This window comes from Cnephaeus nilssonii (assembly GCF_951640355.1).
Source record: "Cnephaeus nilssonii genome assembly, chromosome: 4".
Classification (NCBI taxonomy): Eukaryota; Metazoa; Chordata; class Mammalia; order Chiroptera; family Vespertilionidae; genus Cnephaeus; species Cnephaeus nilssonii.
The window spans coordinates 10209505-10229324 of NC_137075.1; the positions used below are offsets into that span (position 1 = coordinate 10209505).

Consider the following 19820-nt stretch of genomic DNA (forward strand, 5'->3'; position numbering starts at 1 on the left):
TAATAGCCAAGATATGGAAGCAACCTAAGTGTTCATCAATAGATTAATATATAAAGAAGTGGTACATATGTACAATGAAATATTACTCAGCCATAATATAAAATAAATTATTGCCACCTAAAACAACATGGATGGAGTAGAGGGTATTATGCTAAGGCAAAAATGTTAGACAGAGAAAGACATGATTTGACTTATATGTAGAATCCAAAAAATAAAAAATCAATGAACAAAGAAAACAGTAATAAACTCATACTAAGAACATTTTGATAATTGTTGTGGGGGCGGGGGGGGGAGGGTTGGGGAATGGATGAAAAAGGGCAAGGAATTAGGATGTGCAAATTAACAGTTATAAAAAGAGACATTGGGAGACAAAGATGAAGGCATAGGCAAATGCCTGTACTCACCACATCCCATAACCACATCAAAATTACAACTAAAATACAGAAAAACCATCATCTAGAACTGCCATAAAGCTAGTTGAATGGAAATCTTACAACTGCAGAAGTAAAAAAGAAAGCACACTGAGGCTGGTAGGAAACCAGAGGGCAAGAAACAAGCTGGCCCGGCACTCACATGTGCCACATTTTTAATCAGGAGGGAGAACATCTCTGCAGAGACTGCCCAGAGGAGCAAGGGGTACCACAGATGTCTAGCCCAGATTACCAGAGCTGAGAAAAGAAGTTCTTATAACTACAGGCTGTAAAAACCATTGAGGATTGAGGCTCAGTGACACAGAGGCTGCTGGAGACCCAGCTGCTCCTCTTAAAAGGTTGACACACAAACAGAACTTACAAGGTCCTCTTCCTCTGAGTTCCAGCACCAGAGAAAGCTCTGTGGAACACAGACACATATAAGAAGGAACTGGATTGTCTAGCATTGGGACAGAAACTCGGGGGTGGCTTTCTCCCAGATGGAAGTGCTTACAGGGGTCATTGTTCCTATGCTTGGACCTTCCTGGTCACAGGGCTGACTGGCAGCCATTTATGATAGTTCCACTCTGGTGATTCCCTGAGTCCCCACCACATCCAATTTGCTGCCCCACCCAATTTGTGTGCATTAGCTTTTGCATATGAATGCCCTGTTCTTGCTCAGGCTAAAATCTCTCTAACAAGTTGCAGCTGGGTCAGGGACCCCCAAACTATCAATAAAAGACCCAAGATCCAACACCAGCACCAGCCTGCCTTGCTTCATAGCTGGGCCTCATCTGAGCACTTCTAAACTCGATACAAAGAGGCAGAATCCTCAGATCTTTCTGTAGCTCCTGCTGGGTGTCCCCAGGAAGTGACTGACTTTGCACTTCCCTGGAGACCTAAGAGCCAGTGTACCCAGTGGTCAGTGTTAGACCATACCAGATTACAACTCTACACATCCATAAGCAACACATTCATTATTTTACTCTATCTCAATTTTTCCTTTATGCCAACACTTTCTTCCTCACTTTTCCACTTCTTCATCCATTTCTCTTCCTCTGTTCCGGCTTTAGTTTTTCTCTATCCTTTCTTTTTACTCCCTGTTAAAAATTGATCTTACTCATATATCTAATTTCCTCTCCCCTACTCCAAGTCCATGCACACTTCTCTTTTTGTTTTCTTCACTAGCCAATTTTTTTACCTTTTTTTCTTTTTTATTTCTTGTTGTTTGTTTGTTATGTTTTTTTTCCTGTTTTTCTTTTATTTTTTATGCTTCTGTTTTTCCTCCCCTTGCTTGTTCTCTTCTTCTACAAATAGCATAGTTTCAATAACCAACTCAGGCCTATCGGCTCTCTATTCTCCTTTTCCAAAAATAGATGAATACATAGATAGAAAGATTAAAGAAAGGGAAAAATTTTATACACACACACACACACACACACACACACACTAGGGGCCCAGTGCACGAATTTGTACACCTTGAAAGGAACTGTGGGCCATGAGGCTGTGGTGGGAACAGGGGTACGTCTCTGCAAATCCTTTGAGCCCCCGCCCAGGCCCTCCTGCCACGGCCCCCAGGTCCCTGTCTGCTTGCAGCCCCAGTCCCGTCACCGCAACTCACACCCACTGGTGGTGCAGAGTGATTGGGTCCAGTGCCAGCAGTGGGTGTGAACGGGGCCAGTGCTGTCAGCAGATGCAAGCAGCAGCTGCTACCCCAATCACCCCTCAGGATCAGGGGAAGGTGGAGAAGCCCTCAGGGGTTATTGGGGCCAGCAGCTGCCATTCGCACCCACTGATGGTGCTGAGTGATTGGGGCTGGCGCTGGGCACCAGCAGCAGGTGCAAGCAGTGGCTCCAGTACAAGCAGCAGGTGTGAGCGATGGGCAGGACCACAGCATGCCAGAGAAAAGAATTTTCAGTAAACACGAGAGGCTCATCCTGATAACAGTGACCAGCACCCTACAGTGTTATGGTGTCCCCACTCACCTACTCCACCATCCTGCTGCAGGCAATGCCCACCATGTTTTGTGCTCTGCTGCCTGCTGCTGATGCGTGCCATGTTCCGCATGTGCCCCTGGTGGTCTGCGCACATCATAGCAACTGGTTGTTGTGTTGTTCGGTTGTTTGTTTGTTCTGCCATTTGGTCTATTTGCATATTAGGGTTTTATGTATATAGATATAAATTTTCTTTTATATATATTTTTAATATATATATTTTTCAATTATTGTTTCTATTTTCTTTTAATATTTTGTTTTTCACTTTTCTTCATATACACTCATTCTCTTTTTACCTTCTCTATATTGAATCATGGCCATTTCCCTATTCATTCAATTGCTTGACCTTACCTTCTGGAAATAAGCTCTACCTCTTCAGATTCAGCTTTCCTCCTTCTTTTATGTGTGTTTGTTGTTTGCATTTTTTGTATTAGTTGTTGTTTTCTTTGAGCTTTCTTCCCATCTACATATATTTCCCCCCTGCTTTCTTCTTCTCTAACTTACCTTTCTTTCATTTTGTCATATCATTTTTGCACTCCTTTCTCTCCCCTAATTCTCTTTTCTCTGGTGGTCATCTTTTTATGGGGTTATTGGTATTCTGAATACATTTGTGTTTAGTGCCCTCTGTGTTGTGTTTTGTTGTGTTGTATTTTGTGCCTTTAAGTCAATGTGGTAGAGAGTAAGCTAAATAACCAGACAACCTTAGAGGAGCAAAAATGGGGAGACACAGAAACAGCCCCCATATGAAAGAAAAAAAAAGGAATCACTGGAAAAGGAAGTAAATGAAATGGATGCAAGCAATTTGTCAGGAAAATAATTCACAACAATGGTTATATGGATGCTGAAAAGGAGAGAAGACAAATTCAACAAGTGTAAGAAACAAGAGGAAATGAAGAACTCAGAAGAAATAAAGACATCGCTGCAATAAAGAACACAATAGAAAGCAACAACAGACTAGAAGAAGCAGAGGATTGCATAAGTGAGCTAGAATACAAGGTAGGAAAAAACACCCAAGCAGAGCAGCAACTGGGAAAAAAATGAAAAACAGGAGGAGAGCCTAAGGCAGCTTTGGGACAATAGCAAATGAAACAACTTCCACATAATTGGGATGCCAGAAGGAGAAGAAACTGGGCAAGGAATAGAAAACCTGTGTGAAGAAATAATGACAGAAAACTTCCCTGATATTGGGAAGAAAAAACTCACACAAGTCCAAGAATTGAACAAAATCCCAAACAAGATGAACCCAAAAAGACTGACACCAAGACACATTATAATTAAATTGGCAAAAACCAACAACAAAGTAAGAATATTAAAGGCTGTCAGAGAGATACAGAAAGCTACCTACAAGGAATATCCCATCAGACTATCAACTCATTTCTCAAGAGAAACACATCAGGCCAGAAGGGAATGTAAAGAAATATTCAAAGTCATGCAAAGCAAGGGTCTTAATCCAAGAATACTATGCCCAGCAAGGCTATCATTCAAAATTGAAGGTGAAATCAGGAGCTTCACAGACAAAAAAGGACTAATGTAGTTTATTACCACCAAACCAGCAATGCAAGGAATGCTAAAGGTGCTTTAAAAAAGATGAAAGAGTAAGGGAAGAAGACATAAAGAATAAAAATGCTGACAAACAAGTACCTATCAATAATACTTTAAATATAAATGGATTAAATTCCACAATGAAAAGATATAGGTTAGCTGAATGAATCACAAAACATGACCCATGTATCTGCTGTCTACAGGAGACCTACCTCAGAACAAAGAACCCACACAGACTGGTAGTGAAGGGATGGAAAAAACTTTTCAGGCAAATGAAAATGAGAAAAAAGCTGGGTAGCACTACTTATATCTGACAAATTAGACAACAGAGTGAAGGCCATAACAAGAGACAAGGAAGGCCTCTTCATAATACTAAAGAGATCAATACAACAAGAAGATATAACTCTGGTAAACATAAATGCACCCAAAGCAGGAGCACACAAATACATAAAAAAACTTCTGGAAGATATCAAGGGAGAGATCAAGAGTAATACAGTCATGATAGGAGACTTTAATAACACAGAAACACCACTGGTTAAATCCTCTAAACAAAAATTCAGCAAAGAAACATCAATCTTAAATGACTCACTAAATCAGATGGAATTAACTGACATCGTCAGAACATTCGACCACAAAGCCACAGAATAGACATTCTTCTCAAGTGCACATGGGACATTTTCAAAGATAGACCACATATTAGGAGACAGGCACAGTCTCTTCAAATTAAATATGATAGAAATCATAGCAAGCATCTTCTCAGATCACAATGGCATAAAATAAGAAATCAACTACAATAAAACACTGAAAAAAAACAATTGGAGGCTAAATAGCGTGCTATTAAAAAATGATTGGGTTACCAAAGAGATCAAAGAAGGAATAAAAAGCATCCTGGCAACAAATGACAATGAAAATATAACAATCCAAAATCTATGGGACACAGTCTTCAGAGGGAATTCATAGCTCTAAAGTCTACTTCACAAAAACAAGAAAAAAATGGTAATAAATTATCTAACCCTACAACTCAAAGATTTAGAAAGAGAAAAACAAGAAAAGCCCAGAGTAACAAGAAGGAAAGAAATAATAAATATCAGAGTGGAAATAAATGACATAGATACCAAAAATACAATACAAAAGATCAACAAAACCAAGAGCTGGTTCTTTGAAAGGATAAACAAGATTGATGAACCCCTAGCCAGGCTCACCAAGAAACAACAAGAGAGGACTCAAATAAACAAAATCAGAAATTAAAGAGGTGAAGTTTCAACCGATCCCACAGAAATACAAAGGATTATGAAAAAATACTATGAAAAACTCCATTCCAACAAAGTGGACAACCTACTTGAAATGGACATATTCTTAGAAAAACACAAGCTCCCAAAACTCAATCAGGAAGAATCTAAAAACCTGAATAGGCTGATAACTACTGATGAAATTGAAGCAGTAATCAAAAATCTTCCAGCAAACAAAAGCTATGGTCCGGATGGTTTTACAGGGGAATTCTATCAATCATTCAAAGAAGAACTAACACCTATCCTCCTCAGATTATTGCAAAAAAAAATTTCAAGAGGAAGGCTCACTTCCAAGCTCTTTCTATGAGCCAGCATTACCCTAATTCCAAAGCCAGATAAAGGCACCACAAAAAAAGAGAACCATGGGCCAATTTTCTTGATATACATAGATGCTAAAATCTTCAACAAAATTCTAGCAAATCAGATCCAGCATTACATTAGAAATATCATACTCCATGACCAAGTTGAATTTATCTGGCAATGCAAGGATGATACAATATCGCCAACCAATAAATATGATACATCACATAAACAAATTGAGAGACAAAAACCACATAATCATATCAATTAATGCAGAAGAATCATTTGACAAAATTCCACACCCTTTCTTGATAAAAAAACATCAGAAAAGTTAGAATGGAGGGATCATAATAAAACATAATAAAAGCCTATGTGTCAATCCTACATCCAACATCATACTAAATGTGCAAAAACTAAAACCATATCCCCTAAGAACAGGAACAATACAGGGATTCCCACATTCACCACTCATACTTGGTCTAGTACTGGAAGAGCTAGCCATAGTGATCACACAAGAAGAAGAAATAAAAGGCATACAAATTGGAAAAGAAGAGGTAAAACTGTCCTTATTTGCAGATGACATGATACAGTACATAGAAAACAACAAAGACTGCATGAAAAAACTATTAGACCTAATAGATGAATTCAGCAACGTAGCAGGATAGAAAATTAACACCCAGAAATCTCTAGGCTTTTTATACCCCAACAATAAACTCACAGAAAGAGAAACTAACAAAAAAAAATCCCATTTACCATTGCACCAAAAATATTAAGATACCAAGGAATAAACTTAACTAAGGAGATAAGAGACCTTTACTCAGAAAACAGCAGAATATTGAAAAAAGACATAACACGATAATTGCCATGTTAATCACCAGTGACTGACACTGTACTTTCCATCAGGAAGACAAAATAGGCTGGGCGATTAACATGTTTTAAACAAATGGAAGAACATACCATGTTCATGGACTGGTAGAATGAACATCATTAAAATGTCCATACTACCCAAAGCAATCTACAGATTCGATGCAATCCCCATTAATATACCAAAGCATATTTCAAAGATCTAGAACAAACTCTCCAAAAATTAATCTGGAATTAAAAAGGACCCAAATAGCCACAAAAATCCTGAGAAAGAATAAAGTTGGGGGGATCACAATACCAGATATCAATCTATATTACCAAGCCACTGTTCTCAAAACTGACTGGTCCTGGCACAAGAAAAGGCATATAGACCAATGGAACAGATCAGAGAACCCAGAAATCAACCCAAACCATTATCCTCAATTAATATTTGACAAAGGAGGCAATAGCATACAATGGAGTCAGGACTGTCTCTTAAATAAATGGTGCTGGGAAATTTGGTCAGATACATGCAAAAGAAAATAAAACTAGATCACCAACTTACACCATACCCCAAAACAAACTCAAAATGGTTAAAGGACTTAAATGTAAGAAGGGAAACCATAAAAATCTTATAGGACTCCATAGAAAGCAAAATATCAGACATATGTCTTAGCAATATCTTTACCAATATAGCTCCCAGGGCAATGGAAATTAAGGAGAAAATAAACAAATGGGACTACATCAAAATAAAAAGCTTCTGCACACCAAAAGAAACCATCAACAAAACAACAAGAAAGCCCACTGCATGGGAGAACATATTTGCCAATGCTATTTCAGATAACGGTTCAATCTCCAACATTTACAGAGAACTTATAAAACTTAACAAAAGGAAGATAAATAATCCAATCAAAAAATGGGCAAAGGACCTAAATAGGCACTTTTAAAAAATATATATTTTTTATTGATTTTTTACAGAGAGGAAGAGAGAGGGATAGAGAGTCAGAAACATCGATGAGAGAGAAACATCGATCAGCTGCCTATTGCACACCCCCTACTGGGGATGTGCCCGCAATCAAGGTACATGCCCTTGACCGAAATCAAACCTGGGACCCTTGAGTCCGTAGGCCAACACTCTATCCACTGAGCCAAACCGTTTTCGGCTAAATAGGCACTTTCAAAAGAGGACATATGAAGGTCAAAAGACATATGAAAATATGCTCAAAGTCATTAATCATCTGAGAGATGCAAATCAAAATGAAAATGCTGTACCATCTCACACCTTCCAGAATGGCTATCATCAACAAACAAGTGCTGGAGAGGACGTGGAGAAAAAAAAAAAAAAACCCTCATGCACTGCTGGTAGATATGCAGACTGGTGCGGCTACTGTAGAAAACAGTTTGAAGTTTCCTCAAAAAGTTAAAAATGGAATTCCCATTTGACCCAGCAATCACATTTCTAGAATTATATCCCAAGAAGCCAGATACACCAATCAGAAAGGATATATGCACCCCTATGTTCAGAGCAGCACAATTTATAATAGCTAAGATTTGGGAACAACCTAAGTGCCCATTAGCAGATGAGTGGATTAAAATATCGTGGTACATCTACAAAATGGAATACTATGCCATCAAAAAAGAGAAGGAACTTTTACCATTGGCAACAGTATAGATGGACCTAGAAAGCATTAAGCTAAGCGAAATAAGCCAGTCAAAGAAAGATAATTATCACATGATCTCACTCATATGTGGGATATAATGATCAACATAAACTGATGAACAAAAATAGATCCAGAGACAAGGTTTAGGGGAAGGGGGCCTTAGAGATCAGCCAAAGGACTTGTATACTATCTAATAAAAGAGTAATATGCAAATTAACCATCACTCCACCACACCCACAAGCCCATGCCCACAAGCCAATCAGGAGCGAGTATGCAAATTGACCCAACCAAGATGGCTGCGGCCACAGAGAGAGCAGGAGGGTGGCTTGGGTTTCCCTGGCGAAGGAGGAAGCCAAGCTTTCCGCACACCCTGGCCAGCCCAGGCCTCCACTTAAGGCTACAAAGTTTCAATTATAGAAGATAAATAAATCCCCTGCCGCCACAGAGCAAGCAGAAGGCTTAGCTCAGCTCCAGGCTACAAAGTTTCAATTATAGAAGATAGATAAATAATTCCCTGATACCAGGGCCTCTGCTTAGGTTGCTGGAAAGCATGGCCGGCCTGCAAACCACCACAGTCCCCTTGCCCAGGCTTCCCCACACCCCCAGGCAACCCCCACCCTAATCAGGGACACCATTCAGGGCAAACCAGCTGGCCCCCACCAATGCACCAGGCCTCTATCCTATCTAATAAAAGAGTAATATGCAGATTGACCATCACTCAAACACACAAGATGGATGCCCCCATGTGGTCAAAGATCCTGCCCCCATGTGGACACAAGATGGCCACCACAAGATGGCCAGCAGGGTAGGGCAGTTGGGAGGGACCAGGCCTGCAAGGGAGGGACGTTGTCATGTGATCAGGACAGCAGAGGAGGGCAGTTGGGAGGGACCAGACCAGCAAGGGAGGGCAATTGGGGGCGATCAATCCTGCAGGGGAGGGCAGTTAGGGGTGACCAGGCTGGCAGAGGAGGGAAGTTGGGGGCAAACAGGATGGCAGGGGAGCACTTAGACATCGATCAGGCTGGCAGGGGAGTGGTTAGGGGGTGATCAGGCTATCAAGCAGAAGTGGTTTGGGGCAATCAGGAAGGCAGGCAGGCGAGCAGTTGGGAGCCAGCAGTCCTGGATTGTGAGAGGGATGTCCCAGATTGGAGAGGGTGCAGGCTGGGGTGAGGGACACACACCCTCCATGCATGAATTTTGTACACCGGGCCACTAGTACATACATATTAGCATAACCAATGGACACAGACATTGAGGCAGTGAGGGATTTCCCTCAAGGGTTAGAATGGCAGGGCTTGGGGTCAATTGGGAAAAAAGGAGACATATGTAAAACTTTAGACAATAAAGAAAAAAAAAGAAATCAACAAATGACAAGTGCTGGCCAGGATGTGGAGAAAAGGGAACCCTGGTGCACTGGTGATGGGAATGCATATTGGTAAAACCACTTTGGAAAAAATTATGGAGTTTCCTCAAAAAAATAAAATGAACAGACATTTGACTTAGTGATCCCATTTTTAGGACTATATCCTAAGAAGCCTGAAACACCAATCAGAAAGAATATATGCACACTTATGTTCATAACAGCAATATTTTCAATAGCTAAGATCTGGAAACAGCCCAAGTGCCCATCAGCAGATGAGTGAATAAAAAAGCTGTGGTACATTGATACAATGAAATACTATCTATAATAATAAAATTATAATATGCTAATTAGACTGGACAGTCGAATGACCTTCTGGATGAAGCCGCGGTGGTAGGGGCTGAAGCAGAGGTGGTTAGGGGCAATCAGGCAGGCAGGCGAGTGGTTAGGGGCAATGAGGAAGGCAGGCAGAGTACTTAGGAATCCCTGCAAGATCAGGTCTAAACCAGCAGTCGGACATCCCCTGAGGGGTCCCAGAGTGTGAGAGGGTGCAGGCCCAGCTGAGGGATCCCCCACCCCTCCAATGCATGAATTTCGTGCACCAGATCTCTAGTGCAGCTATAAAAAAAGGATCTCTTAACCATTGGAACAGCAAGGGCACATGCTTCCAAGATTGAATGACAAAGAAATAAAATTTCTGAATAGATTAATTATGGGTAATTACAATTAATGAGTAATCAAAAAACCTCCAACAAAAAGGTACAGATGGTTTCACAGGTTTCAAACGTTAAAAGGAGAATTAATACCTATTCTTATATTATTACACTAGAGGCAAAGTACAAGGATTCATCTACCAGTGGGGTCCCTTGGCCTGGCCTGTGGGGATCTCCAACATCCCCCATGGGGTCCCGGATTGTGAGAGGGCACAGGCCAGGCCAAGGGATCCCACCTGTGCACGATCAGGGCTGGGGAGGTCCCACAGGAGGGCTCCAGGGTGTGGCAGGGCCATCTTGCCCAGTCCTGATCGGCCAGACCCCAGCAGCAAGCTAACCTACCAGTCAGAGCATCTTCCCCCTGGTGGTCAGTGCATGTAATAGCTACCAGTCAAAAGGTCGAAAGGTCAAATGGCCAAACTGTCGCTAAGGCTTTTATATCCTATATAATATTCTATACAATAGACAGGTAATATGCAAATTGACCATAAATCCAACACACAATATGGCCACCCCCATGTGGATACAAGATGGCCGCCACAAGATGGCCAGCAGGGAAGGGGAGTTGGAGGGGGACCAGGCCTGTAGGGGAGGGCAGTTGGGGGGGGACCAGGCCTCCAGGGGAAGGCAGTTGTGGGTGATCAGACCAGCAGGGGAGGGCAGTTGGGAGAGACCAGGCCTACAGGGAGGACAATTGTGGGGGATCAGGCCAGGAGGGGAGGGCAGTTGGGAGCGACCAGGCCTACAAGGGAGGGCAGTTGCGGGGATTCAGGCCTACATGGGCGGGCACTTAGGGGTGACCGGGCAGCAGAGAAGGGCAGTTGGAGACGACCAGGCCTGCAGGGGAGGACAGTTGGGGGGACCAGGCCAGGAGGGGAGGGCAGTTGGGGGCGACCAGGCCTACAAGGGAGGGCAGTTGTGGGGATTCAGGCCTGCAAGGGCGGGCACTTAGGGGTGACCAGGCAGCAGAGGAGGGCAGTTGGAGACGACCAGGCCTGCATGGGAGGACAATTGGGGGGGACCAGGCCTGCAGGGGAAGGCTGTTGGGGGTGACCAGGCCAGCAGGGAGAGCAGTTAAGGGTGACCAGGCTGGCAGGGAAGGGTAGTTAGGGTGACTGGGCCAGCAGGGGAGGGCAGTTGAGGGTGACCAGGCTAGCAGGGGAGGGCAGTTGGGGGTGGCCAGCCTGGCAAGAGAGGGCAGTTAGAGATGACCGGGCCAGCAAGGAAACAGTTAGTCTTTGATCGGGCTGGCAGGGGAGTGGTTAGGGGGTGATCAAGCTGGCAGGCAGAAGCAGTTAGGGGCAATTAGCCAGGCAGGTAGGCAAGCAGTTGAGAGCCAGAAGTCCTGGATTGTGAGAGAAATGTCCGAATGCCCTCGAGGGGTCCCATATTGGAGAGGGTGCAGGCTGGGCTGAGGGACACACACACACCTTGTGCACAATTTTCATGCACCGGGCCTCTAGTATATAGATAAAATTGAAGAGGAAGGAATGTTTCCAAACTCACTTTACAAGACCAGAAAATGAAAACATTAATTCAAAAAGACATTTACACCCCTATGTTCATTACAATATTATTTACAATAAACAAAATATGGATGCAACCTAAATGTCAATTGATAGATGGATTTAACAACAGACAACAGTGTGGTGATGGCCCGAGGGAGTTGGGGGCTGGGTTGATGGAAGCAAAGAAGGTGGGGAATAGGGTAATTTAGATACTCAAATACATTAATGATTTAAAATATTAATAATTAAAATATTCTCTAGTTTTCTTGACATATTCACACTTTAAAATAGTTAAAATTCTAGGCATCAGATATATTTAAGGAAAAATATGTAACAATATAAAAATACTAGAGGCCTGAGATTGGGAAGATGGCTGCCAATGGGAAGGCAGACTGCAAGATAGTGTGTGAGAGAATGAAAGGAGAGTGTGTGGACATATGGGGAGTGTATATTTGAGGATGAGGGTCAGCTATACTCCAAGGGACTGTTGGGACTGCCAAACCAGGCTCCCCTGACCAGGCAGACTACACTGCTACTGAAATCTCTCCCAGAGCAACGGGCTCTACTGCAGAGAATGAGACATCTTGAAGGGGAGAGTGGCTGTTATCAGAAGACTATACATCCCTTGACTCTACAAATAGAATACCCAGGGACCAATTGTGAACCCAGGAACACCAGATCTCAGGCAGCACAAATACGCTGCCTCAGAGGAGCTCTTCACCTTCTCAAGGAAAGGTCAGATTATGCCAAGGGAAAGGTGAGATCTGCTAACTAGGCTGGAGAGAAAAACATGCAAAATGGGATCTAGAGCCTGGGGGAAGTCTCCGCCCCACTAAATCCGCGACCCATGATTTGTGAATGTGGAAGGGGATCCTTAAGGCTGCTGGCCAAAGGGAACTATAAAAATCAACACATAACTGAACTGGCACAAAAAGGCAGTGTGAAATTTGTACCAGTGTGCTGGCCACTTAGTGACAGGGGAAAAAAGACATTCACAGAGAGGATCATAGAATTGTGCAAAGTGTGGGAGGGTAAAAGTCCTGAGATTTCCCAACAGAAGCACATCAGGCCAGAAAGGAATGGAATGAAATATACAAAGTCATGCAAAGGAAGGGGCTGAATCCAAGAATATTGTAACCAGCAAGGCTATCAATCAAAATTGAGGGGGAAATCAGGAGCTTCACAGACAAAAAAGGACTAACGGAGTTTATTACCACCAAACCAGCAATGCAAAAAATGCTAAAGGGTCTGCTGTAAAAAGAAGAAATAGGAAGCAAAGAAGGAACACAGGCTTAAAGAATAAAAATGGTGATAATCAAGTACATATCAACAATAACTTTAAATGTAAATGGAATAAATGTCCCAATCAAAAGACATAGAGTAACTGAGTGGCTAAGAACACATGACCCATATATCTGCTGTCTCCAGGAAATACACGTCAGAAAAAAAGACTCACACAGACTGATGGTGAAGGGATGGAAAAAGGTTTTTCAGGCTAATGGAAATGAAAAAAATGCTGGGTAGCAATACTTATATCTGAAAAATTAGATCTCAAAGTGAACAACATAACAAGAGATAAGTCAACTTCATAATACTAAAGGTAGCAATCCAACAAGAAGAAATAGCTCTGGTAAACATATACGAACCCAATATGGAGCACCCAAATACGTTAAAAAAAATAAAAATAAAAACTTCTGGAGGCTATCAAGGGAGAAATTGACAGCAATATAATCATAGTAAGGGACTTTAATACCCCACTATCATTATTGGACAAATCCTCTAAACAAAAAATCAGCAAAGAAACATCAATCATAAATGATTCACTAGATATGATGGAATTAATTGACATCTTCAGAACATTTCACCCCAAAACCACAGAATATACATTCTTCTCAAGTGCACATGAGTCATTTTCAAAGATAGACCATATATTGGGTGACAGGCAAAGTCTCTTCAAATTCAAGAAGATAGAAAACATATCAGGCATCTTCTCAGATCACAGTGGCATAAAACTAGAAATCAACTATAATAAAAACAATCCCAAAAAATCATGCAGGCTAAATAGCATGCTATTAAACAACGACTGGGTAACCAGAGAGATCAAGGAAGAAATAAAAAACTTCATGGCAACAAATGACAATGAAAACACAATCAAAAATCTATGGGACACAGCAAAAGCAGTTTTGAGAGAGAAGTTATAGCTCTGCAAGCCTACTGCAAAAAAACAAGAAACAATGGTAATAAATTACCTAACCCTACAACTCAAAGAGTTAGAAAGAGAGCAAAAAGAAAAGCCCACTGTAAGCAGAAGGGAGGAAATAATAAAGATCAGAGAGGAGATAAATGAAATAGAGACAAAAAAGATAACAATAAAAAATATGAACAATACCAAGAGCTGGTTCTTTGAAAGGATAAACAAAATTGATGAACCTCTAGCCAGGCTAACCAAGAAGCATAGAGAGGACCCAAATAATCAAAATCAGAAATGAATGAGGAGAAATAACAACAGACTCCACAGAAATACAAAGGATTGTTAAAAAATACTATGAACAACTCTATTCCAACAAACTGGACAACCTGGAGGAAATGGACATATTCCTAGCAAAATACAACCTTCCAAAAAATATTCAGAAAGAATCTAAAAATCTCAATTGGCCAATAACTATGGAAGAAATTGAAGCAGTCATCAAAAAGCTTCCAGCAAAAAAGAGACCAGGACCAGATGGCTTCACAGGGGAGTTATTCCAAACATTCAAGGATGAACTCAAACCTATCCTCCTCAGACTATTCCAAAAAATTCAAGAGGAAGGAACAATTCCAAGCTCCTTCTATGAAGCCAGCATCACCCTAATACCAAAACCAGATAAAGACAACACAATGAAGGAGAATTACAGGCCAATATCCCTCATGAACAGAGATGCCAAAATTCTCAACAAAATTCTAGCAAATCGGCTCCAGCAGTACATCAGAAAGATCATACACCATGACCAAGTAGGATTTATCCCAGGATGCAAGGATGGTAAAATTTCCGCAAATCAATAAATGTGATACATCACATAAAAAAATTGAGAGATTAAAAATCACATAGTCATATCAATTGATGCAGAAAAAGCATTTGACAAACTCCAACACCCTTTCTTGATAAAAACTGTCAGCAAGGTGGGAATAGAAGGATCATACCTCAACATATAAAAGCCATATATGACAAACCCACACCCAACATCATTCTCAATGGGCAAAAACTAAAACCATTTCCCCTAAGAACAGGAACAAGACAAGGATGCCCACTCTCACCACTCCTGCTCAACATAGTACTGGAAGTATTAGCCATTGTTATTAGACAAGAAGAAGAAATAAAAGGCATCCAAAATGGAAAAGAAGAAGTAAAGCTGTCCTTATTCACAGGTGACATGATATTGTATATAGAAAACCCTAAAGACTCCATCAAAAATTATTAGACTTAAAAATGAATTTGGCAATGTAACAGGATACAAAATTAATGCCAAAAAATCTATGGCATTTCTATATACCAATAGTGAACTTACAGAAACAGAGACTAAAAAGCATGCCATTTACCATCACACCTAAGGTAATGAAAACTAAAGAGAAAATAAACAAATGGGACTACATCAAAATAAAAAGCTTTTTTTACAGCAAAATAAACCATCAACAAAACAACAAGAAAGCCCACTATATGGGAGAACATATTTGCCAATATTATCACCGATAAAGGTTTAATGCACAACATTTGCAGGGAATTCATACAACTTAATAAAAGGAAGATAATCGATCTAATAAAAAAAATAGGCAACAGACCTAAATAGATACTTTTCAAAAGAAGACAGAAGGAAGGCCAAGAGACACATGAAAACATGCTCAAAGTCACTAATCATCCGAGAGATGCAAATCAAAACGACAATGTGGTACCATCTCACACCTGTCAGAATGGCTATTATGTACAAATCAACAAACAACAAGTGCTGGCAAGGATGCAGAGAAAAAGGAACCATTGTGCACTGCTGGTGGGAATGCAGACTGGTTGCAGCGACTGTGGAGAACAATATGGAGTTTCCTCAAAAAACTAAGAATAGAACACCCATTTGACCCAGGGATCCCACTTCTAGGGATATATACCAAGAAACTAGAAGCACCTATCCAAAATGATATATGCACACTTATGTTCATAGAAGCACAATTTATAATAGTTTAGATTTGGAAACAGCCTAAATGTCCATCAGCAGATGAGTGAATTAGAAAATGATGGTACATCTACACAATAGAATACTACGCTGCTATAAAAAAAAAGAAGGAATTCTTACCTTTTGCAGCAGCACGGATGTAACTGGAGAGCATTGTGCTAAGTGAAATAAGCCAGGCAATGAAAAAAAAAATACCACATGATCTCACTCATTTATGGATAATAAAGAACATTATAAACCGATGAACAAAGAGATAGATACAGAGGCAATGAGGCATAGAATTGACTGTCAAATTACAGCACAAAGTCTGGGAAGTGTTGGGGAGGGGGGGGAAGAGATTAACTGAAGGATTTGTATGTATGCATATAAGCACAACCAATGGACACAAGACACTGTGTGTGGGGAGGAATGAGAGTATGTGCCAGGGCTTAGGGGAGGCTGGGGGAAGGTCAATGGGGAAAAAAGGAGATATATGTATTACTATTTGTAATACTTTAAACAATAAAATTAAATTTAAAAAATAAAAATGTATTAAAAAAGAGAGGGCAGGAAATAAAATAATGATATATTCAAAAAATATACTAGAGGCCTGGTGCACAAAATTCATGCATGGAAGTGGGGCGTCCATTCAGCCCAGCCTGCAACCTCTCCAATCCAGGACTCTTCGGGGAATGTCCAACTGCCAGTTTAGGGATCAGGCCTAAACTGGCAGTCAGACACCCCTCTCACAATCCTGGACCGCTGGCTCCTAATTGCTAACCTGCCTGCCTGTCTGGTCGCCCCTAACCTCCCCACCACCCCTCCGGCCTGGTCGCCCCACACAGCCTGCTTGTTCAGTCGTTTGCTCATCCCTCACTAATCCTCCTGCCAGCCTGGTCATAGGCAGCCATCTTGTGAGAGTGTGATGGTCAATTTGCATATTACCTCTTTATTATATAGGATAAAGCAGAGAAAAGAGTAAAAGAAACTCAAATCAGGCATAAAAAATAGGAAGCACAAAAATATGGTGTAACTTAAACCTCTACATATCAAAATTAGACCAAGTGTGATTACAAATGCTAATTAAAAGACAAAGATATCAGATGGATTTTTTTATATATACAACTATAAGCTTCATAGAAGTGATATAGAAAATTCATAAAAATACAGAAAGTTTAAAGCAAAAGATAGAAAAAAGTGTATCATGCAAATACCAATGAGAATTTGGTGGAGCCACATTAATAGCAGGCCTAGTAGTTTTTAAGGCAAACAATCAAACAGAAACTATAAAATAATAAAGTGGGTCCTTTCATTAGGACAAAGTGCCTCTATCTAGAAATAGTATTACTTTTTAACATATATGTATTTTAATAATAAAGTATCAAGGTTTAAAGCAAAACCTGATATAACATATGAAGAAATAGAGAAATCAATAATCATTGTAGAAATTTTTTTAAGATTTTAAATTTATTTTGAGAGAGAGAGCGGAATGGAGAGGGAGCAAAAGAGAGAAACATCCATGTGAAAAATAAACATAGATTGACTGCCCTGAGAGGGAATAGAACTGTCAATATTTCAGTGTATAGGATAATGCCCAACCAACATCTAAGGCAGGATTTATAAAATACTGAAGTAAATAACTAATAAATATCTATAAGTATAAACAAAATATTTGTAGACATATTTATAAATTATGGAAGAAAGTCCTCCTAAATTTAATTGAAAATAATTTTATAATATTTGTAATTAACTACTTACTATTAAGAGTCTCATTTTCGGTAGCTTTAATATTGATAGTTTGAGATTGGCTTCTTAAAAATAAATCCATATCCTCAGGCAATGACTTTTCTTCAGATTTCCTAGCATTTTTCTGAGTTACACGAAATGCTAAATAGAAAAACAAATCTATTTTAAAATTTCAGGATATGCCATATAGTCAGCAAGATTTCTTCTCATTTGTGCAAAATGAGTGAAAGAAGACTGCAAAGCCACAGAGGTTAACTCCTTATTTAAATAGACTGTGGAAGTGATGTGGGAAATTTGTGTGAATAGAGTGTGTATGGAGGCATATTAGTTATTAACCAAACAAATACCAAGCAAATGGTACCTAAGCTTTCTTTAAATTTAGTTCTCTAATTATTTAAGGTTATAAACACATCAAAGTGTAAAATTTCTACAAAATATGTACTCAAGCACATATTCATTAACCCCTCAAAATATTTTGATGTTCTTAATATAAAATAATTTGAACATAACTATAATTATTTTACTTACCATTACGTCTATTTGTTCTAGAAGTTTTTTTATCCACCATGTGCATGGGATCTTTTGACAATGTTTGATTCTCAAGCTTAAGATTTTCATCTGGTACTTTATCATTATCTACATAAAGAGAAGCATTTAGTTTACTAAATAAAAAACACAAATTTATTGTGAAATATTTAGATTTCAAGTTTAAAACAAGTATACAGGAGCTTTACCCCTCATTTCTAGAAAGTTGTAAGTAAATTCCATAATGCTAGATCTGACATGAAAATTGGGAAAACAATTCTAATTGGATTGTGTTTTTTTATTGGAGGACGTAATGCTAAGTGAAAAAAAGTTAAAAACAGATTATCTATTATGCTACCTTTTGGGTAAAAATAAAAGGGAAATAAGAAAAAAAGTAGAAAGAAATACACACTTACAAAATAAAACACAAAAAATATAAATCAGAAAACAATATGCTTAAAAGTCTATGTTCTACTGACTATGCTATCTGGGCTCCATATGATTTCACTCATATGTGGGATATAAAACAGAAAGCAAAAAATAAACAAGAAAAACAAACAGACAAAAACTCAGACAAGAGTGTGGTGGTTACCAAAGGGATGGGAGTGAGGGGCTGTAAAGGGGGTCAAATGTATGGTGACAGAAGATAATTTGACTTTTGGTGGTGGGCACACAATGCAATATACAGATGATGTAACATAGAATTGTACACTTGAGGCCTATTTAATCTTATTAACCAATGTCACCCAAATAGATATTATATATATAATTAAGTTACCTTCAAGGGGGTGGCAGGATTTGGAGAGCAAAGGGAAAGTTTACAGGAGGGATGATACTTCTTAAAGTAAACCTTTTGTACATGTAATATTTGGGAAGCATATTAATGTTAAACACAAACCAAAAAATTAAATTATCTTAAATCTAGATAAGAAAAAAAGGAAGTAATTCTGAAAATAAACAAACAATTGAACCATCTAAAAAAAACAAAGCACTAATCAAAGTAAGCCAAGAATAGATATCTGGCATAGATCCTCAGTCTTAGGAGACTGAGGTGAAAATAGTATCATTAAATCTTTTTTTCTTTAACTCTCACCTGAGGATATATATGATTTATTGATTTTAGAGAGAGAGGAGAGGAGGGAGAGAAATATTGATGTGGGAGAAACATCAATTGGTGGCCTCCAGTACATACCATGTCTGGCAATCAAATCTGCAATCTACATATGTGCCCTGACTTGTAATTGAACTCACAGTTCTGGCACACAGTACATACTATATATCCTATCTAATAAAAGAATAATATGCAAATTGACCGTACCTCCGCTACACCACTAGCCACGCCCACTAGCCACGCCCACTAGCCAATCAGGAGCGAATATGCAAATAAACCCAACCAAGATGGTTGCAGCCACAGAGAGCAGGAGGGGGGCTTGGGTTTCCCTGGCAATGGAGGAAGCCAAGCTTTCCGCCTGCCCTTGCCAGCCTAGGCCTCCACTAAAGGCTACAAAGTTTCAATGATAGAAGATAAATAAATCCAAACAGAAATGGTGGCAGCCACGGAGCTGGAAAGAGAAGGAGGCTAGGGTTGCCCCTGGCAATGGAGGAAGCCAATCTTCTGAAGCCCTGGCCTGCCTTGGCCTCCGATCCAGGCTAAAAAGTTTCAATTGTAGAAGATAAATAAATCCCAGATACCAGGGCCTCTGCTTGGGTCTCCGGGGGCCGTGGCCGGCCTGCAAACCACCACAGGCCCC

At 40.0% G+C, this 19820-nt stretch overlaps 1 protein-coding gene across 1 annotated transcript in view; it reads right to left on the reverse strand.

Moving 5' to 3' along the window:
* Positions 1-17548: 17548 nt before the first annotated feature.
* LOC307097523 (coiled-coil domain-containing protein 7-like) overlaps positions 17549-19820 on the reverse strand; it is a gene marked incomplete at both ends in the record, with an annotated part of 279504 nt that continues 277232 nt past the window's right edge. Inside the window, 2 exons of the mRNA XM_079767665.1 lie at positions 17549-17685; positions 18073-18180. Coding sequence (XP_079623791.1) covers positions 17549-17685; positions 18073-18180 — 245 coding nt within the window. The remainder of the gene's footprint in view (positions 17686-18072; positions 18181-19820) is intronic.